The 22,042-nt window shown below is 37.1% G+C and overlaps 2 protein-coding genes across 4 annotated transcripts; both read left to right on the top strand.

Moving 5' to 3' along the window:
- Positions 1–31: 31 nt before the first annotated feature.
- LOC113921463 (immunoglobulin-binding protein 1-like) lies at positions 32–20,522 on the top strand. 3 transcript variants are annotated; one of them, XM_035729147.1, is made up of 3 exons: positions 32–46; positions 17,234–17,276; positions 19,009–20,522. In XM_035729147.1, exon 3 carries the CDS (start codon positions 19,213–19,215, stop codon positions 20,362–20,364), a length of 1,152 nt encoding a protein of 383 aa, XP_035585040.1. In that variant the 5' UTR covers positions 32–46; positions 17,234–17,276; positions 19,009–19,212; the 3' UTR covers positions 20,365–20,522. The 3 variants fall into 3 exon arrangements, with proteins under 3 accessions (XP_035585040.1, XP_035585039.1, XP_035585038.1); XM_035729146.1 differs by lacking the exon at positions 32–46 and adding an exon at positions 6,053–6,185 and having other exon boundaries at positions 19,075–20,522; XM_035729145.1 differs by lacking the exon at positions 32–46 and adding an exon at positions 6,053–6,185.
- Positions 6,049–13,084, top strand: THNSL1 (threonine synthase like 1). Its single transcript, XM_027592171.2, has 2 exons — positions 6,049–6,185; positions 7,420–13,084. Exon 2 carries the CDS (start codon positions 7,468–7,470, stop codon positions 9,694–9,696), a length of 2,229 nt encoding a protein of 742 aa, XP_027447972.1. The 5' UTR covers positions 6,049–6,185; positions 7,420–7,467; the 3' UTR covers positions 9,697–13,084.
- Positions 20,523–22,042: the final 1,520 nt, after the last annotated feature.

The raw sequence follows: 22,042 nt of genomic DNA, 5'->3' as shown, positions 1-22,042 counted from the left end.
AGAGCGGGCCGGGTAGGGAGGAGCCTGAGGAGCAGGGAGGATTCAGGTAGGTGGAGCGGGGGACCGAGAGTCACGTGCCCGGCGTGCGGCTGCTCGGGGCGTGAGTGTGGCGGCGGGCGCGCAGGCCTTCACCGACGCAGGCGCAGAGACCGCTGCGCGGGGCTGGGGGCGGGCCAGGCCTAGCGAAGGCCTTGGGCCCCGGCCGTGGGCGAGCCGGTTTGAGCCCTTGAGGTGTGGCACTCCGTCCTGAGGCGGCACTGGCGGCTCCTGGACGCTCCTCCCCATTTTCTTTCCTTTCCCCCCCGTCTTCCCAGTGTGATTTTCTTGGTGAGTGATTTGAGGAGAAAGAAAGGGAAACTGTAGAAGCCGGTGCTTCTTCCCTTTGCATGCCTTTCCGCACTTCGTTCCTGCCCCTGTCCGCTGCTCCGTTGTAATCTCAACTATGTCTGCGCTCGTTCTCCCCGCTGCTTCTGCCCCAGGCTGCCCGGAGCTCGCCGCGCGGCCCTGCTCGCCACCTGTGGGAGTGCGCGCCCACGCACGCCCCGCCGTCCGCCCCGCCGTCCGCCCCATCCACCTGTCGCGCCGCGGCCCTCCCCTCCACCGACCTCTGTTCTCCCGTTCTCTGTTCTCAGCCTGGTGTACCTCCTGGTCGCGCCCCTCCTCTTAGGTCTTTATCCACAGACAAGTGGACTTGATGTTTTTTAGATAAGCAGCCTAAATCAGGAGAATGCTCTTTAAATGGGCCCTTGAATTTTTGCCCATTTTTATGGTGTCCCTTTTTGAAAATTGCCTTCTCGGGAGCGGTTTTTTTCCGTTTTGAACCGTCTCCTCTTCCCTAAACCTATTTATGCACGTAGGACTGCTGGAAGAAATTCATACAGAAGCTTTTGCGATCCCGAGTCTCTAAAAGACATTTTGGCAATATTTGGGAAAGAGGATAGTTGGTCTGAACGAAGCTTACAGAGGCCATTGCCCACAGGGAATAGAGGTGGTCAAAGATAAGAACCAACACCAGTTTTGGTCGTCTCACTGCCAGGGTGCTTGGTGGAGAGAGAAAAACAGCATGATGGCTTCATTAACCTTTTAGTTCCGACTTAAAAGGCTCTGCAGAATGTGTGGGTCCTTCTCATTTGGGGCTCTTAGCGAATTTCATTAGATAAGAATAAATTTAGTTTTTTCTTATCCAATTGATCAGATTTTTTATTTTTATCCCAGGAGTGGAGCATTTTATTTCAGATGAGTGGCATGTTGGAGATGATGCTCCTGTTCTTCACATCAGATCTTCTACTTTTCAAAACATTTTTTATGTATATAGCAGTTTGTCGGTTTCCTTTCGCCTTTGACTATTTTATGTTTTGGGTTTGGGGGGATTTTTTGTTTGTTTTTGCTTAGCATGTATAGAGAAAAATTCTCTCTATCCATGGCAAGATTTGAACTAAGGACTCATACTGATAATGCCATTAACCAAGTGGGTGGCCGTTGGCCAAAGCTTATACATTTTCTAATGAAGAAGAAACACTTTGGGACGCTTCATATTAAACAGTTCCTAAAAGAGCCAAAGGGCAAAGCATGATTTCTCCAATTAGTAAGTCCCAACCAACCTTAGCTAGTCTTGACTTTCTGTTACTGAATACAGTAATTTCACTGGTATCAGTATATTTATTGTGGCCTTAAGAATACCAATTTATGATCTCCTCACTATAGTGTATTTAGTTTACAGTCATGATGAAGTTGTTAAATCATTTAGAAAGGAACTTTTTTCCTTAGATACTTCGTCTATAATTCTGCTTGCCTTTTGAAAGCATGTTTACAAAGAATATATTTCTAATTTTTATAATTACCTCAAAATGTTAGTACTGTTCAAGGAAATGTCTATTCCACTATGCCCACAGGAAATTAGTATTCAGTATACTGACAGAGGTCATGAACTTTTTCTGCAAACGGCTAGATAATAAATATTTTAGGCCTTTGCAGGCCAAATGGTTTTGGTCGAAACTGCTCAACTCTACTGTTGTGGCTCAAGAGCAGCCAAAGACAATACAAAACAGATGAACAAATAAATAAGCACAGTTGTGTTCCCATGAAACTTAATTTACAGAAAGCGTGGTTGTAATTTTGCACAGATTTGGCCTGTGGGTTATAGTTTTGCACAGACCCCTGCTATAAGTGGTTTGTACATACAAGTTAGAGTTTTTTTGCTAAAGATTAATTCTAATTTACTTAGATGAATAAAATGAGGTTAGGTGGGACTATAAAAAAGACAATTTTCTAGGAAGAAAAATAACCCTGTATAAGAGATATTCTTTATAATAATATATTTTTAAATTATAGAATTAAAAAGGGTACTTAAAGAGTCTTTTGAATTAAATATTCAAGACCATTAGGGTATCTAACAGCAAAAGGGTAGCAACAGGAAAGGCTTAATCAGCTTTGGTACTAAGATAGGGGCAAAGATGAGTGATGAACTTGTAAATGCTACTTTTGATTTAAGATCCCTCTGATTACAACTTGACACTGGAGTGTGTGTTCTTTCCGTCTTGCTTTTTCCAGGGAAGTAATTGCTGACTGACCTAAAGGCATGTTGGGAGGATTTTTGCTTAACAGTCCAGAGCAGCAGAACTTTACCTCCCCCCTGGCTAGTTTATGTCCTAGGAATTTGCATTTTTATTATGTATTGGAAAACAATTTATTACTGTAAAAATAGTCATTTTAAGAATTAAAAAATATATCAGGATGCCTTCATAAGATAATGGACTAGATTTAGTCATTCTGAGAAATTTAGATTGCATTAATATAGGGTGACAAGCATAATCATGGCATAAATGTTTTCAGAAGTTCACTGGACCGCAGCCAGTTCTCATCATGAAATAATTTTTAAAGTGCTATGACTTATGTTTTATTTTGGAATAGTATGAAACAAATACTTTAAATGGGTGACAAATGCTAAATCATCCTGACTGAATAGGATTTGGGTAATTTCCCAGAGGAATTAGAAACTAGGTAATTTTATAATGGAATTGAAAAAATTCTTCTAGACCATTTTGGAAGTAAAAATTGGTAACAGGTATGACTTTAGTTGATTAGCAATCATCTAGTGGTGTCCTTAGGAAAACATCACTAAATAGGTTGCTGAAAATTAGTATGAATTTCTGGTTTAAAAATGTAAGTTTATTAGCATTCATAGGAAATAATTTAAAAGTGATTTAAAAAGTGATTTCTTTACTTTTTTTTCTTGAATTCACTATTCAGTTTTGATCAGCTTGCCAAAGTAAAATTGTTAAATTTTGTGCTTTGAAATCAAAGAGTACTTGAATTATTTTATACATGTGGACATTTCTGGTTTTGTTTTTTAAAGTTCTTGCTGTGAGAGCGACAGGCTTTTCATTTGTCTGTTTGAAGGACAAGTGTCTATTACGTCTAAAAAGTATCCAGTGGAGTTCGTGGATCAAAAAACCCCATTATAAGTGATCAGTAGGAAAACCTATTTAAAAAGTATTAATGTATAATGGAGTTGTGTAGACCTTCCATCCTGTGAGGAATTAGAGAGTATGACTAAAATGTTTTCATGAAGAACCTGGCTCTACAGAAAACACTTTAGAACATTAATACAGTAAAACCTGAGTACTTTATGGCCAAGAGATTTGGTCTTTAAGTACAGCTTTTGTTTTTTGACTCCTTGACTTCCATTTAATTTGAAAAAGTTTTGTCCTTTGGCTGAAGAAAAACTGCCTATTCATGACCACTAGACTGAAATACATACTAAAATATAAAATAATTGAAAAAGCGTAACAACATGGCTTTGAATCGTAAAGGAAAATGATATGCAGTTGATCCTCCCTTTTCACACGTTCCATATTTGTGAATTCTACTCACTAAAATTTATTTATAAGCCCAAATTAATACTTGCCAAACTTGTGCATTCATTCATGGACACACGCACAGTGGTGAAAAATTTGAGTCTCCTGATGTACGTGCTCCAAGCTGTGGTCAGGCAAGATAATGCTCTGCCTTGCTGTTTGAGCTCAAATACTGTAAACAAAAATATCCTTCTCCCATTCTAGTTAGTGCCACATTTTTTACATTTTTGTACCTCTAGTTGGTGGTTTTGCCGTTTAAAATGGCCCCGAGGTTGCTGATGTGCTGCCTAGTGTTCCTAAGGTAATTAGGCTATAATGTGCCTTACAGATAAAATGTGTGTTAGATAAGCTTCATTCAGGCTTAAGTTAGAGTGCTGTTGGCTGTACAGCGGTAATGAGTCAACTACATATATATATATGTATAAATTATATATTAAAGATATAAAAAATATATAAAATGACTTTAAGCAGAAACACAAAACAAGCCTAGGTATTGATCAGTTGGCAAAAATGTGACTCGAGGCTTGCAGAAACCCAACCCTGTATTTCCCCTAGGAGCAATGGGACTATTCACTGTTCACTAATTCAATACTCAAGAATGATGACTTTATAGAACATAATACCATGAATAATGAGAATTGACTTTATTACCTCTTAAGTAAAGACTTAGTTTCCAGATGAAAGTTACATACTATAGATATTATTCCATCTTGTATTTTGGTTTGTTTACAATGGGTGTTGAAGCCCTAAAATTAATTTGTGGATAAAATGCTACAAAACAAAATTTAGTATGTTACTTAAAATAGAATTCATCTTCTTTATTTTATAAATATATATTTATATTTAAAAATAATATTTCTTTAAATAATAATATTTCTTTAAATATCGTAATATTTCTTACATATTATAGCCCTTTAAAACTGCCTTCTGCTATTTTCAGGAAGTTTTTTATTGTCAAATAATATACTAAATTAAATTAAGCTGTCATAATTTTCTATTTTTAATTCATATAAAATAAAGGAAAACTAAGGTTATAAAAGATAAGGCAAACAATGCATAATGTTTGTGTTACAGTCTTCTACTTTTAGTGGAGTTGATGGTAAGCATTGTAGCAACCAACACAAAGTGAAAAAGATCAGTTAAAAGATTTAATGTCCAGAAAAACCAACCAGCTACTCAGGTAATACTACAATTACTGCTAATACAGACATCAGAAGTTACACATTGGGAACTAAACAAGAACACACTCCTGACTAGCAGGTGAAGCAGATGGTTTTAGAAAGTGTTCCCCTTCCTCCAAGAAAACTAGCTGGTGTTAAAGTACTATACTAGAATACAGTTTAATAAAAGACATTACCAATAATGGTTCAAGTGTATACTTCTCTGATCCTGGGTTCATGGCAGGGAAAGAATTAGACTGTGTATAGCAAAACAATTCTTGATTCATGGCTAAGTACCCATATTTTGTCTGAAGGCTTATAAACAAACCATGAAAAAATACACCTAGCCTTGAGCCTAGATATTCTGATTCAATTTATATGTTTTTAGTCCATTGCCATTGAGTGATAATAATATTACCATATATGAGAATATTCTTATGTGCCAGCCACTATGATACGTGTTTTGAATTTATTATAAACTCAATTAAATAGACAAGGGGTACCGGTGTGTAGCAGACACTATATTTGCGCTTTTTACAGTAGGTATTATTACATACAAATCATGTAGTGATTCAGATGGATAAAACAACCCACAAGGGTAATTCAAGCACTCATTTCATAGCTTTAGTCCAGTGATTTAAATTTTTCTCTCATCACTACACATCCAGTTAAGTAATTAAAATTTCAGGTGTCATTGTGAGAGATTTTGTATTTGTTCTTATTTGGTTATATTACTGTCTTTCATATTGCTTGGTGGAAGAAATTCCTTCAGTACTGTTTAATGAAATTTCTTTTCCTTTATAAGACACAGATGTTAAAAAAAAACTATCTTAAACTTTTAATAATAGATTTGGGGAAACATGAAAAGGGTCAATTCATTCTTTTTCTGGACTTTAAATTTTTCAGGTGGATATTTTAATAATAGACCAGTTCATGTGTGGGATTTTGTAACATTGTACTCAGTGATGATTAACTTGAAAATTTTTCTGTTATAGATTCTGTTTTTTGCAAAGATTGACTTTGCCTCAGCATCAACAAACTCTTCATCTGAGATTGGTTCCTGTGTGTCATATGGTTTACAAGTCAGTGGGAATTAAGGACAGCACATACAAGCTGAAAGGCCAAATAAGGAAATGTATTCCTTCTCTTGACAGTTCTAATTTAACTTGTAAGTTAAATTCAGTGTTAGTTTTAAAATGGTTTAAATGTTTAATTACAGAACATAGTAGTACAGATAATCAAAGTAGTAAATGATTAAAAGTTTTCAGAGCATATTTGAACATACCATCTGATATTTAATATGGCTTAGTTGCAGAAAATGTGAAAAGCCCTACTAGATGTCTGTGGAGTTCCTTTAGTCAATTTGAATGAACACTGCAACAGTTACTAAATTGCATTTTACGTATGACTAAGAATTTGACTTGTCTGGCATACATTTGTGTTTTAATGTTGAGTACATTACATCCCAAAGACAGGGATTTGAGCAATATGGGGAATTGCAGAGGTTCTTTGGATGCCAGAGTAATTATTTCCTCTCATCATTGGAAACATCCCTAAGTTTTTTGTTTGTTTGTTTGTTTTTATTGCTATCACTGTAGAGTTTGGAATTTGAGTTAAGTGTCTCCACTGATAATGTTTAGAGGACAGAAACAAAAGTGACGGTTTCATGCAGATAAGGTTATAGATATGTAGCCTTTGACTTTGCTGTTACCAACTTTTCTTAACTATTTGCATAATATTATACCTTTCGTTTTAGCTTTTTTTAAAAGGCCTTCAATATGAAAAATATCTGAGGATGATTCTTTACGATATGCATATAAAAGGCGCAAAAGAAAGAAAATGCCATACTTTTGTCCTACAGTTTGGAAAGTTATTTAAGCATTTTGTAAGCAAATATTCTACTTCCCTGTTGTGAATTTTTGAGACATTTATGAGGAGCATGATAGTCTATCAGCATGTTAGTGTAACTAAAGTTAGAAATTAAATTTAAAGAATATTCAGCTTTTATGAATTGCAAGTAAATAGCATTCCAAATAATCCTTTTTTATGTGGGTTATAAACCAAGAAACAGTTTTCGTTACAGGAAAAGAAATACTAATCTGATTTAGTATGGCTTTTTTTTAAAGCATCTATGATATGGCATTTTCTGAATAAAGCATTGTCTATAGTTACAAATTTTTAAAGTTGTGATCACTCGGGCTTGAGACTGAAAAGATTATTTAAAGGATAATATGTAATATATGAGAATTTGGGTTTGAGTACTTTAAAAAATGTCCCATACATTTGAAAGATTTCTAAACAGTTTAGGTACCGTGGACATGGTTATTTTCAGTCCTCTTTGGGATTTTGAGTTTGTTGAAATTAGTAACCAAATGTCTTTTTTGTTTTTATGTTTTGAAAAGGGCTAAAGCCAGTTTTTAGGTTGACTTGGGCAGAAAAGTGAAAAGAGAATGCTCCACTTTAACCGATGTCCGCATCTGAAACAAATAGCCCAGAAATGTTTTCCCAGTATACATGTTAAAACGGATAAACATGTGCAGCTGTTTCTTTCAAGAACCCTTGCACTTGCAGAATTCAGGAAGTCGTGGCACTCAACCCACTCTCTTGTTGGAGACAAAAATATTATCCTGATGGGACCGCCTGGTGCTGGGAAAACAACAGTAGGCAGAATAATAGGTCAGAAACTAGGTTGTTGTGTCATAGATGTGGACGATGATATCCTTGAAAAAACCTGGAATATGAGTGTGTCTGAAAAATTACAGGATGTTGGTAATGAGCAATTTTTAGAAGAGGAAGGAAAAGCCGTGTTAAACTTCTCTACATCTGGAAGTGTGATTTCCCTTACGGGGTCCAATCCAATGCATGATGCTAGCATGTGGCATCTGAAGAAAAATGGGATAATTGTATACCTGGATGTACCTCTAATAGATATAGTCAGCCGCTTAAAATTAATGAAAATTGATAGGATCGTAGGTCAGGATGCTGGAACATCTATGAAAGACTTACTTAAGTTTAGAAGACAGTATTATAAGAAGTGGTATGATACCCGTGTTTTCTGTGAAAGTGGGGCTTCCCCAGAGGAGGTCGCTGACAAAGTGCTCAGTGCAGTCAAACGGTACCAAGATGTGGACTCAGAAACGTTCGTTTCAACAAGACACATTTGGCCTAAAGACGAACGGAAGGTTTCAACAAAATTCTTTAGCGAAGCAGTGATTGAGGGGTTAGCTTCTGATGGTGGACTCTTCGTTCCTGAGAAAGAGTTTCCAAAATTAAACTGTAGGGAGTGGAAAAGCCTCGTAGGAGCAACCTACATAGAAAGGGCACAAATCCTGCTGGAAAAGTGTATACATCCAGCTGATGTACCTGCTGCCAGATTGGGAGAAATGATTGAGACTGCTTATGGGGAAAACTTTGCCTGCTCCAGAATTGCCCCTGTCCGGCATCTCTCAGGCAACCAGTTCATCCTGGAGTTGTTTCACGGACCAACAGGATCATTTAAAGATTTGTCTTTACAGCTTATGCCCCATCTTTTTGCACACTGTATTCCACCAAGTTGCAATTATATGATACTTGTAGCTACTTCAGGAGACACAGGGAGTGCAGTCTTAAATGGTTTTAGCCGTATTAATAAGAATGATAAGCAAAGAATAGCTGTGGCCACGTTTTTTCCTGAGAACGGAGTAAGTGATTTTCAAAAAGCACAAATGATTGGCAGTCAGAAAGAAAATGGATGGGCAGTGGGTGTCAAGTCAGATTTTGATTTTTGCCAGACAGCTGTAAAAGGCATTTTTAGAGATTCCGATTTTGCTGGCTTTCTTATTATGGAATATGGAACGGTCTTAAGTTCAGCTAATTCCATAAACTGGGGCCGACTGCTTCCCCAAGTAGTTTATCATGCCTCTGCATATCTTGATCTTGTTAGCCAAGGATTTATTTCTTTTGGAAGCCCAGTGGATGTCTGTATTCCCACAGGAAACTTTGGTAACATTTTAGCAGCAGTGTATGCCAAAATGATGGGAATCCCTATTCGCAAATTTATTTGTGCCTCTAATCAGAACCATGTTTTGACTGATTTTATAAAAACAGGACACTATGACCTAAGGGAAAGAAAATTAGCACAAACCTTTTCACCAGCAATCGATATTCTTAAAGCTTCAAACCTGGAACGACATTTACACTTGATGGCTGATAAAAACGGAAAATTAATGACAAAATTGTTTAATCAACTAGAAGAGCAGCATCACTTCCAGATAGAGAAGATGCTAGTTGAGAAACTCCAGCAGGATTTTGTAGCCGACTGGTGCTCCGAGGGAGAGTGTCTGGCAGCTATTCATTCCACCTACAGTACTTCGGGGTATATTCTGGATCCACACACTGCTGTTGCAAAAGTGGTTGCAGACAGAATGCAAGACAAAACTTGCCCAGTGATTGTCTCATCTACGGCTCATTACTCGAAGTTTGCACCTGCTATCATGCAGGCTTTAAAGATTAAAGAAATCAACCATACCTCCTCAAGTCAGCTTTACTTGCTGAGTTCCTACAATGCATTGCCTCCACCGCACGAAGCCTTATTAGAGAGAACGAAACAGCAAGAGAAGATGGAGTACCAGGTTTGTGCAGCTGATGTGACTGTCATGAAGAATCATGTGGAAAAACTAATACAAAATCAATTCGTATAAAAAATTTTTGAGTAAAACTTTTTTTTTTTTTTCTGGTGATAAGCATGCCATAATAAATCCCAGACATTGATTTGGAGTACAATAGCATTTTCCTTTTTTTGGTAAATATAGCTACATGTAGATCTATTATCTTTTGGAATTTCAAATAACCTGATCTCTATAACTGAACATTGTACCTGCACATGCTCCTTAAAACCTTATAATCTGGAAGTGACAAAAGGGTAGCATAGTGCATGGACCTTTGTGTTGTGCTGTGCTTTGCACTCGTGAGGGATATATCAGTTTCTACGCCCTCATCCCCACTTTTAAGTGGATCAGAATGTCTGGTATTCAACTTGGCAATTAGAATATTTAAGCGTAGTTGTTAAGTAATATATCTGTAACAGTTACTAGCTTTCTATTGACTAGAAAGACAATTTATCATTGAAATGTCTAACTTGTATGGAAGAAGTAGTAAGTTCATCTGTTAAGATAGGGCCCGGGTTTTTACCTCTCTTCCAAGTCCCATTTTGGACGACAACTAATTCTGTGTATCCTACACCATCCAAGTTAGATAAGTGCTCCGTCCTTCACTCCCCTTTGGATGGTTATAGTTAGGGTGATGTATTTTGAAAATCAAGACCCATGATTTAAATCTAGGATGTAATAACATAACTAGTTAGTAGTGGATATAGAAGTAAAATTATCTATTTCATGAGAAAAGTTTTCCAAAATTCAGAGTATTTCAATAGTCTTAATAGAATATATTTCTAGTTATAGGTAGCAGTGTTTCTGTATTATTTAGAGTCCATTCCTATATAATTCACCTGTTGTCTCTCTCTCCGATGAACATTGTCTTTTTTGACAACTGAAGTCACACACAATTGAAAACACACATATCTAGCTTTTCTTTCTTTGTAGTAACAATAATTTTAACCATGACTTACATTTGTGAATTTAGTGGATATTTTATTTCTGAATTAAAGATTGTTACTGAAAGGATCTGTAGTGTAATGGACTACTCTCAACCACAAGATGGCATTCCTGACATAATTTGTCTTTGCTGATAATATTCTGCCTCATTTTCTAAGAGAACTACCTCCATGAGGAAACATATTAAAAGTTGTAAAGAAAAAAATTTAATAGTTTAATGAGTAGAAACAATTTGTTTAAAAAATACTAAAAATCAAACCAATGTTGTGTTAACATTGGATGTCTGGCTTGGCTTCTACCAAGTAAGTTCTAAAACCAAAAATTGAAAACCAGAAGTAGGGACAAGAAAATAATGGAGGATTCAAAGTTCAGTTATTCACATATTTTTTTCTTTTGCTTTTAAGAATATCTGTTTAAGTAGATGACATTTAAAAAATAGAACAACGAACAGCTAAGTGTTCACTGTATGAGAATGCACTATTCTTCTGAAAGGGGGAACAATGGTGCTTAAAAAAAAAAAAAAAAAAGACATGATTTCTGTCCTCAAGAACTGTAGCTAGGGAGACCACCCAGAAGAATGAAGCCATGTACAACACAAAAGAGTGACTGCAAGGTAGTTTATGAGCAAGTAAAAAATGAGTGATAAGAGTTAAGCGCTGTAAGGATTAAAAGGAAAGGATTGCCGTGGAATAGAACAGGTTTCACAGAAGACGTAGAACGTGAGGTGAGTCTTGAAGGATGGGAAGATTTTCTAGGTGAAAAGGAAGGGGAAATATATTCTAGACAGAGGCCAGGGAAACACGTAAGGTGAAATGCCGAGGACAGCACCTGCATTTATTTGTCTGTGGTCAGTTGTTTCTCTGACTGCCCCAAGCTGTCACTTCATGCCTTCATTTCTTCTCAAAGCCAGCTCTGCCCTTCCCCTTGGAGCCTCATTCAAGAGGAGCGAGCCACCATATCTGATGTACTTCCGTTTCCCATCATCAACTGTATAAATCTGTGCCTGTTATTATTAGCTTTCCCTACCGCCCTCTGCCTGAATGAGACCGCTCCTCCTCCTGTCAGAGCAAACCTTCCCGCGTGCCTCGCCTCATCAGTCATCCCTGCTGTTTCTTCAGCCTCTCCCCTCTGATGGAACCTTTCTGTCATTCAGATGCTCTCTTCATATCTTAACAAGAGCAAAACAAAATCTCTGAGAACATTCACATTTCTTCCCATCTTTTATTCCTTTACATGCAAGATCAGTGGTCTTCAAAAAGAGTTGTCTGTACAGTCACCATTTTCTTGCCTCTCATTTTCTCCGTATACATAAAGTATATGTACAGTTTAAGGAGGAGTAATAGAACAAATACCCATGTACTCACCACCTTGCTCGAAGAGTAGAACGTTACTCACACCTCTGATAGCCACACGGTCTCCTCTTTGATTACGTGCACTTCTCTCCCCGAGGTAACCACTAACCTAAATTTTCATCATTCTTGTTTGTTTTTATAATTTTTCGTTGCTTAGTTTTGCCTCTTTTTGAATCTTAGGTAAGAGGAGTCACACTGTATTTTTCCATGACTTTATATTTTGCTCAAGAACTTTAAAAATCCATCCATGCAGATGAGTGGAGCCACAGTTCATTAATTTTTTTATTACTATATATATAATATTCCATTGTATGAATACCACAGTCTATCCTTTTACCAGTTAGTCGACGTCTAGCTTGTCTCATGTTTATCTGTTCTTGTATGCAGTAGGTGTACTGTTTTGTAAAATTTGTGTTGAAGACTAGTGAATATGGACTTTCAAACATTTGTGCTTCTTTCCAATAATATGTAAAAGTAGGTTTCATATCTTGGCGTCATTAAAATAAAAACTTGTGCTTTGTCTATGAAATGAAAAATTGTTATTAAATTTCAGGCTGTCATAATTTCTAGCTTTAACTGAGAAATTATAATGTCATAAATATAGCAAATTGAGGATTTTTGAGGAAAAAAATGAGATTTTAAAATTACACATTAATGGAAATCATAAAATAGGTTTCCTTCAAAATAGATGGTAGAAGGCAAATTGTTTTGTATGAGTTTTTTGTTAGATTTTAATAACAATTCACTCTGAAAACCAATCACTTGTGGCAAATACTGTTTCAATCCATTAAATAACTTATAAACCTTACATAATTCAAACTACTTAATTTTCTTAAAAAGGCTATGTTCATGTGATCCTCAAACCCATAAAAACATAAATAGTACAGTTTTTGTCACAATCCAGGAACTTGAATAAAATCTGCATATGAAATAGGTATTTGTGTGGGCCCTGTGTGTGCACTCCAACCATTAGAATCATTAGTTTTATCTCTTCAGACTTTAAAAACAAATAGGCTCTTTTAAAATCAAAGTTAGCGTAAGCTCCTCTGATTCAAAAAAGTAGAGCCAGAAAAGTTGCCAGTGTCAAGCAAAAGGGACCCGTCAGAGACAAGAAACCAAATCAGCATAATGTCTAGCAATACACTGATCAATGGGCAATATTTTCATGAGAGCTCTACATCAAAAAGTTAAGTTTGCTTCCTACAGAAGGGTGCATTGGTCAATTTAGATATTTTTGTTTTCAAACCCTTTTATCTCTTTCTGAGTTCTTAACGACTTTCTTCATCTAAGTGGTGATAATTGTCTGGAGTCACTGCATTGAAGTGACATGTGCAGATGTGACACTAATTAGGTTATCATTATAGACTTTATTGAGAGTTTAGTGGCCTATGAAACACAGACTTGCTAATGGCAGGTTGAATTTCATTCATGAATATTAGGAGAGTTTATAACTGCAATTACTTAAATCCTCAATGAATTGTTTTGAGTAAATTCTCATTTTTGATGAATGAGTCCTGAAATTAGTCAATTTAATATCATCTCATAGTAAGTTTGATCGTATCCTTGCGAGGCTTTTTAAACAAATGCTTTGTTACTACAGTTTTTCAAAATAGAAACTTTGAGATCGATATTCTAGAGTTCATGAGAAATGCTGAAAAAAGAAAAGCCTCCAGGAGCCATTTTGAACAGTTAGAAGTTAATTTTTTTTGACAAAAAGGTATGTTCTTCGCACTCTTTATGGCACAAATATTAACACATGTTAAATTTTAGTTTTATTTCAGAGTAAACTAGGCTTTTTGCGTTCGTGGTAACACTAAAATTTAATTTAATTATATGTGTAACAATAGGTTTTCTTTGAAGCCATGTAAAAAATACTGTTTTGGATATACTTGATAGCATATACCCCAGATTGGCAATTCATGTGATCTTATGTAATTTTCCTCAAAATTTGAGGACTTCTATGTTTCAAAATATTTTGTGTACAGCACTCATCATCTCATGTTCTTATTGAATAAATAGTATTTTGGAAACAATTTTTCTTGTGTAAGATTTAAAGTTTTTATTTTAGTTCCTTGAGATGTGAATATTCATCTGTTACCTAAGATATCTGTCTGCTCTTTTGTCAAATGAAATGGAGACTCTTCTGGTAGGACCTGAAGTTAATGTAAGGTTTGATTTTGATTTGGGTTCCAAAAAAATTGTCAAGTACATCTGTTTATCCTTCATCTGTCTCAAAATTGGATTCACATTTCTTTTACCAAATTTAGTTACTGCCAGTCTCTGTTAAAATATTGATTTTAAACATTGGTAAACTGCATAATATTTAAAAAATAGCGTTCATAGAATTAGGAACTGAGGGAAGAGAGGGCTAAATAAGCTGGCCTTGGACTCATAAGTGGGGCGGGGTGTGGTGGGGTGAGATTAGCTGACAAGAGGAAGTTTCTGATCTCCATAGGTTATGGGGGTGTCAGTACCGATCTATGAACTCTGGGAGAGGGGAATTCATCTTTGAATTTCTTTTGTAGTAAACACAACATAGTGATTAGGTAATGTTTATCAAAAGATATTACATCTTCCTCAAATTTGGTCTTTTCTGGACAATTGATCTCCGTTTGCCTCAGTTTCTCTATGAGTTGTAGATGGATAATACTTATAATTTGCCCCACTCTTTGGAGAACAATGATCATAGGGATTAGTAAATAACGAAGTCCTCTTTGGAATTAAATTGCTATATAAATAATTTCCATATAAGTTGGACTATTCTCTAGTGACTTGGGAATTAATTCCTCAGCTGGGAGTATATACCCTTGATCAGGAATGCTAGACTGAAATGAATGAAAATGCTGGTCTACTACATTCAGAAGGTAGGTGGTTTATTCCTAGGGCAGCAGATTTCAAACTATAATGCACATCAGAATGAATGTGGGCCCTTGTTAAAAATACTGATTCCCCAGGCTCAGCCTTGGGTTCTGGCCCATTAAGTCAGGAGTGGGACCCAGAAACTCATATTGTTTTTAATTATTTATAATTATGGCAAAATGCACAGAACATAAATTTACCATGTTAGCCGTTTTTAAGTATACAGTTCAGTACTGTTATTCACAATGTATATTCGTTTGTTGTACAGTGTCCAGAACTCTTTGCAGCTTGCAAAGCTGAAACTCTATACACATTAAAAAACTCATTTCCCCTGCCTGCCAGGCCCTGGCAACCACCATTCTACTTTCCCTTCCTGTGGGTTTGACTAGTTATCTCATGTAAGTGGAATCATACAGTATTTGTCTTCTTGTGACTGGCGTATTTCACTTAGCACAATGTCCTTGAGTTTCCATCTGTGTTGTACCACCTTTTGTTTATCCACTCATCCACTGATGGTCACTTGCATTGCCTGCATGTTTTGACTAGTGTAGATATGACTGCTGTAAACAGAGGTGTATAAATATCTTTCAAAACAACACTTTCAATTCTCTTGAATATATTTCCAGAAGTGGAGTTGCTAGATCATATAATTCCATTTATATGATTTTTTTGAAGAACTGCTATACTGTTTTTCATAGCTGATGCCCCATTTCCTATTTCAACCAGTGAGAGCTTGTATTATTTTTAAAGTGTGTTTTTAAAAACAAAGTTATACATATACTTAGCTTTAAAAGTCAGTTCTGAAAAGCTGAGGAGATGGCAGACTATTGTCCCAAAGAACCATCTCCTCGAGCCTGAGATTTGAGCTTCTTTTATGTTAGGAAGAGGGGGGTGTAGGAGGGAGTCGGAGTCAAAAGGTAACTGATGTCTGTAGACATCGAAGAAGGTTGAGTAACTTCTCTGTCCTTGGTCAGTTGATCTTTGCATACAGGAATCTGGTCATGTCATTCCCGTAAATCTTAAACATAGCACAGTCATTTCTGTACATATTTCTTTATCTCCATAGGTGAGGTAGATTTTGGGTAAAAAAGCAGTTTTTGCAAGCCTTAGTGATAGCATGCCTACATTCAGGGCGAAGCAGAAGTTTCGAAGGTATAGATCACAGCAGCTAGGCAAATAGAAGCAACGTGAGGTCAGACATGCTAAGTTTTTCCCTGGTACACATAATAGCATATTAATCCTGCATTAGAGAAACTTGTTTTAACTTTGTTTAACCCTTTCTTCCCAAATTTATTTGTCAGTTGAAAGAAAACTTGTAAATATTTTGCAGGACACACTACAAAAAATATTGGAATAGGTGAGTATAGGCTGAGGACTTTGGAGAGGTTTTATGGGTATAAAGTTGCCTCTACACCATTTAAAAAAAAAAAAGTAAGGAAGCAATTTAATCCAACCTATCTGAGAATGAAATAAAAACTAGACAATAATGAGAGTATAACATAAAATTTATAGGGTGCAGCTACAGTGGAAGTTAGACACGTAAGACCTGCAATGCTTTTAATATGTATGCACATGTATGTATGTATGTGTGTATATGTGTGTATAAGCTAGAAAAGAAACCTAATAAAGCCCCAAAAGATAAGAATTAAGGAAAATATCAACACTTGTGATTGAATTACATGCCTTCATTAATCATAATCATAGATTGGCTATGAATGTAGGAATTAGACAAAAATTAAAGAATTCTGTGAAAATCAGTTGGTTATATAGAATTACAGAGAAGAGTATTGTATATTTTATTATTATTTGTAATTTTGCTATACATTGATCAGTAAAAGTCATAATAAACATATACACACACGTTTTTTTCAGAGAGTCTTTTACTACCACCACACTGCATATCTGCAAACACATACTACTAGTTTTCTAAAATCTGAAGTTTTAATTCCAAAACACATTTACCCTATGGGTTTTGTATAAGGGATTATGAAGCTGTTCATTTTAGCGCAACATAATTTTCTAATAGAACATAAAATATGTGCAAGAAAATAGCATTTCTACTGGGTCGAGTGGCATAATTAAATGATTTAATATCCTGGTTTGACAAAATTGAAGATTATTCATATTCGTTTTGATTTTACAAGGCTCAAGTCAAATAGCACTTTTCAAAAAATAATTTTACTCGCCCTCGATAGTACTTTTTTTCTCTCCAACCTCCAAGCAGATTATCTCTCCAATCTGCTTGAGATTTTAAATATAATTGGTTGACATAATATTTAAACAACTGCCAAATCAATATGTGTCATTACCAGAAAATACATCATTTCTTGTAAATTCCACATCTGTGTAATTTCTTCTCTAGTAAAGCAATGTAACTTAATCCTAAAAGATCCTAATAGCTTATTTTTTCACAGAATTCTGTATATGTTCCAAAGAAGAAGAGTCATCGGTCAAGAGGTACCCCTTTTTCTTTTTTAATGTTGTAGCCTACTATGAAGAAATACAGATCATCTTTCTCTTGAGAAAAGTTGAATAGAACAATATTTTACTGGCAGCAGAAAGAAGGAAAATATTAGTTTAAATCAGGTCAAGAGCATAAAATTTCTACTGGTCAAAAGTAGTACCAAAATGAAATAAAATTTTAGGACAAAAGTAATCAAAGCTAAAATATCCTTTGAAATATGCAGGTCATTCTTGTCAAAGAGGAAAAAATACATGTAGGAACTGTATAATTTTGAAAATGCTTACACATATATTATTTGATTTGATTTTCCCAAAACCTCAGATAGGTTGATCTGGTCACCAGAATGAGAGGTCCAGAAATTACGATTTGTCCACGTTACACACCATTGATCATTTAAAGATATCTTCTACTCCACTTTTAAGAGAATAATATATAAACTAGAATGTAAATTTATTGATTTATAATGGTAGATATATTTTTCTAGGGATCATAGATTTGGACTTCTCCATGAGCAGTCAGTAGTATACTTGGTAAACATGAGGCCAAATCAAAGAAAGGACAGTTTTAAGGTATATTTCACTCACAATTTTCTGTGCTTATCCCATGATAAAGAAGGTCTTTTAGCGAGCATAGTATTCTTATCTGTTTGACTCAAGGTCATTCTTCTCTGGACAATAGTGCCATCCGGGCACACTGCTAAATTTTGATCTTCAGGTGTCAGTTCATTATATTTCCAGGTCACACGTTTGGGTGAACATGTTCCTTTTTTGGGCTTGTTACAAAACAAAAAAGTCATACTCTCAGCACTTGGGAAACTTATGGAGAACTTCAGTAAGTCATTTGACTTATTACAAGATCATGTCATAAATATTATGATCAGGTCCAGACAGAAACATGGCGTTTCCTGAGAAAGCTAATTAGATCTTTGTTTTCCCTTCAGATTAATGTTCTTTTTTTTTCTTTTTTTAAGATTTTATTTATTAGGGGCGCCTGGGTGGCTCAGTTGGTTAAGCGACTGCCTTCGGCTCAGGTCATGATCCTGGAGTCCCAGGATCGAGTCCCGCATCAGGCTCCCTGCTCGGCAGGGAGTCTGCTTCTCCCTCTGACCCTCTTCCCTCTTGTGCTCTCTATCTCTCATTCTCTCGCTCTCAAATAAATAAAATATTTAGAAAAAAAGATTTTATTTATTAATTTAAGACATAGAGAGAGCATGAGCAGGGGGAGAGGCAGAGGGAGAGGGGGAAGCAAGCTCCCTGCTGAGCCAGGAGCCCGATGCAGGGCTCCATCCCAGGACCCTGGGATCATGACCTGAGGCGAAGGCAGACGCTTAACCATCTGAGCCACCCAGGTGCCCCCAGACTGGTGTTCTTTAAGTATCCAATCCATTTTTCTTTTGGAGAGAGACCAGTTTCGCACAGACCCCCACGCTGCAAACACAGTGCAGAGAAAGATGCAGAGGGACCTCTATTGGCCTAGGATACCCTCTCCTATATTGTTCCAAACAGTTCAGCTCTGACTCCAAGCCTGCAATCCCTAACCAGCAAAACAAAAACTTGGGAACTAACCAAATGCACCCTCTTTGAAAGGTAATTTAGGAACCATTTATTGCTATTCAAGCATATTCTTGAGTCTTTTCAGGCTTCCCTAGAAGCATTTCAAAGTAGTCCTTTTAACCACATACAGAATTGATAAACACAATTTTCTCTTGCAATGTTCCTAATGAAGGTAAGTCTTCCTGAAGGTTGGTGCCCTGGACAATTGCCTGGCTGACTCTTCCCTAATCCGCTGCAGGCCATGATCATATTCTAGACCTAAGGCTATTGGAAGAGAGCCAGGAAGAGAAACAGACATCAGAGTGAGGGATTAAAGAAGGTTTTCTGGAGATGATCACGTGTATGTGTCAAACTTTAGAAGTCAAGTGGCAGTTACATGGATAAATTGTGGGCCGAGGGAAACGGCATGGCATGGAGTACAGTATGTAGAGTTCAGTTTGCCTGGAACAAAATGTGTCAATGTGGGGTTATAAAGATGAAGCTAGAGGTTCCTCCCTCCCCCAAGATGGCAACAGCCGAAGACGAGTTACTGCTACCGCGGCTCCCCGAGCTGTTCGAAACCAGCAAACAGCTTCTAGACGAAGTGGAAGTAGCGACTGAACCCACCGGTTCCCGAGTGATCCAGGAAAAGGTGATCAAGGGATTAGACCTCCTTAAGAAGGCTGCCGAAATGTTATCGCAGCTCGACTTGTTCAGCCGAAATGAAGATTTGGAAGAGATTGCTTCCACCGACCTGAAGTACCTGATGGTGCCAGCATTTCAAGGAGCACTCACCATGAAACAAGTCAACCCCAGCAAGCGTCTAGATCATTTGCAGTGGGCTCGAGAACACTTTTTAAACTACTTAATTCAGTGCCGGTACTATCATGTGGCAGAGTTTGAGCTGCCCAAAACCAAGAACAACTCAACTGATTATAACACAGCTAGTTCCTCCATGGCCTATCCTAACCTTGCTGATATGGCATCTCAAAGACAAGCTAAAATAGAGAGATACAAGCAGAAGAAGGAATTGGAGCATAGGTTGTCTGCACTGAAATCTGCTGTGGAAAGTGGTCAAGCAGATGATGAGCATGTTCGTGAATATTACCTCCTTCACCTTCGAAGGTGGATTGGTATCAGCTTGGAAGAGATTGAGAGTATTGACCAGGAGATGAAGATCCTGAGAGAAAAAGACTCCTCAACAGAGGCATCAACTTCTCATTCACCTCGTCAGGACAGGCCTCCAATGAAACCCTTTGTTCTCACTCGGAATGTGGCCCAAGCCAAAGTATTTGGAGCTGGTTATCCAAGTCTGGCATCTATGACGGTGAATGACTGGTATGATCAGCATCGGAAATTTGGAGCATTACCAGATCAGGGCATAGCCAAGACACCAGCAGAGCTCAAAAGAAGTGTTCAGCAACAGGAAGATGAGGAACAAAAGGAGGAGGTTGAGGATGATGAGCAAACACACCGCAGAGCTCGGGAGTGGGATGACTGGAAGGACACCCATCCTAGGGGCTATGGCAACCGACAGAACATGGGTTAGTCCTCCCACCACAAGACAGGACTACAGGGGTCACATCTTCCCTGCCAAGGAAAGCAGCGCCGTCTTCCCCTCCCTGAGCTCCTGCTTCAGCTGCATACAACGAAGGCAAAGATGCTCAGTCTCGCTTTGCAAAGTTCAATAAAGTGTCAAACAATAAAAAAAAAAAGATGAAGCTAGAAAATCAGGCAGGATCTATGCGTTTATAATTTTTGAAAGCTATGAGGTGTCACAGGGATTTTAAGTAGAATACCATAATCAACATTTTGTTCTAGAAAGATCATGCTGGCAACGCTGGGACTGGGGGTGGGGGTGGGGAGGGAATGGCCTCATTGGCTTGAGACCAGTTAGGAATCCAAAGCGTGGACTAAGGGGCTAGAAGGAGTGAGCAGTTTCAAGAACTGGGAAGTCGCTTTATAGGATTTGGTGATAGATTCAAGGAGAAGGGCATGGAAAGAGATTCTGATTCATAAACTAGATGGATGGTTTTACTATTCACAAAGATCAAGAATACAGCAGGGTGTGCAGATTTGGTGATGAATGAGTGGGGAGGAGACGTTGGTTATTTCGCACACCCAACTCACTGAACACTTAATTTGCACTTTTATTTTCCACCACAAGTTGTAATAAATAGTCTCCAAATCCTCTTCAAAGAAGAGAAGGGAAAATACCTCAATCACTAATGAGAGCATCTGGGGATTTTCCAAGTTTTACCTCCAAATAAATGCATTTCTACTTTCCCCCTAACTTCCAAACGTTTCTTGCGCTTCTTTCCTCCTTATCTTGTTTACTAAAAATGACTTCATAAATCCTACCCATCTATTTGTCAACATTTTCATCCTGCAGTTCAGGATTTACTTTGTTTCATTGTTCCCTGAGCCACCACCATACTTGCTCTTTTAGCGTTAGTATTTATATGCTGTTTATAATAATTTCTAGAGTTAACTTGTTAAAATCCTAGATTTCTTTCTTATAAATATCATTTTCTCAATTTAATTATAACTCTCTTTAGAAGTCTAAATTCCTTGGTACCTGCCAAGGGTAACAGTCTATTATTGTCTAAAGGATAAATTCTTAGTTAATTGACTTCTTGGTATATTTCATTCTGATAACTGACAATAAAATATACCCCACACTGAATTATTGCATTTTAAGCTTGTTGGGCGGCCTTTTTATGTAATGGAACATTTTAACTTGCAGCCATTTTCCAAGGTACAGAATATTATAGGATATTTCAGATTCTCTCTGGGTGCCATTTTGTTCAACATCTACTCTTATTATAACTATATATATGGTATCACAGGAAGTGATAGTTTCCCTTTAAAAGGAGCTGTTGTTTTACTTTTTTGGTTGTCAGGAAACATGACAGAAGTTTGCTAGCTGGCTGAAAGATTCCCATGAAATTTATGCTTTAAATAGACATGGAGCAGGGTTGTGTCCCCATTTCCCTATCTGCCTTATAGTGCTGACTGTACCAAATGTCGTGATCTCCACTGACAATAATACATGAGTTAGGCATTAGACATTTAACTCTTAGGGAACTTAGGTTTATGATTTAAAAGATACTCTTATGACAGTGACAATAAGCACCTTTCTCATCTATCCAGGGCCCTGTTTCTTAATCTATAAAATTGATACATACCTGTTATGGGTATCTAATAAAATAATGCCTATGAGGAGA

The sequence above is a fragment of the Zalophus californianus genome, chromosome 9 (assembly GCF_009762305.2).
Source record: "Zalophus californianus isolate mZalCal1 chromosome 9, mZalCal1.pri.v2, whole genome shotgun sequence".
Lineage (NCBI taxonomy): Eukaryota > Metazoa > Chordata > Mammalia > Carnivora > Otariidae > Zalophus > Zalophus californianus.
This window is presented reverse-complemented; position numbering and strand designations above follow the sequence as displayed.

What these genes read in the sequence shown, in the direction of transcription:
- THNSL1 (XM_027592171.2), top strand. Translation starts at nt 7,468, where the DNA reads ATGCTCCACTTTAACCGATGTCCGCATCTGAAACAAATAGCCCAGAAA.
- LOC113921463 (XM_035729147.1), top strand. Translation starts at nt 19,213, where the DNA reads ATGGATAAATTGTGGGCCGAGGGAAACGGCATGGCATGGAGTACAGTA.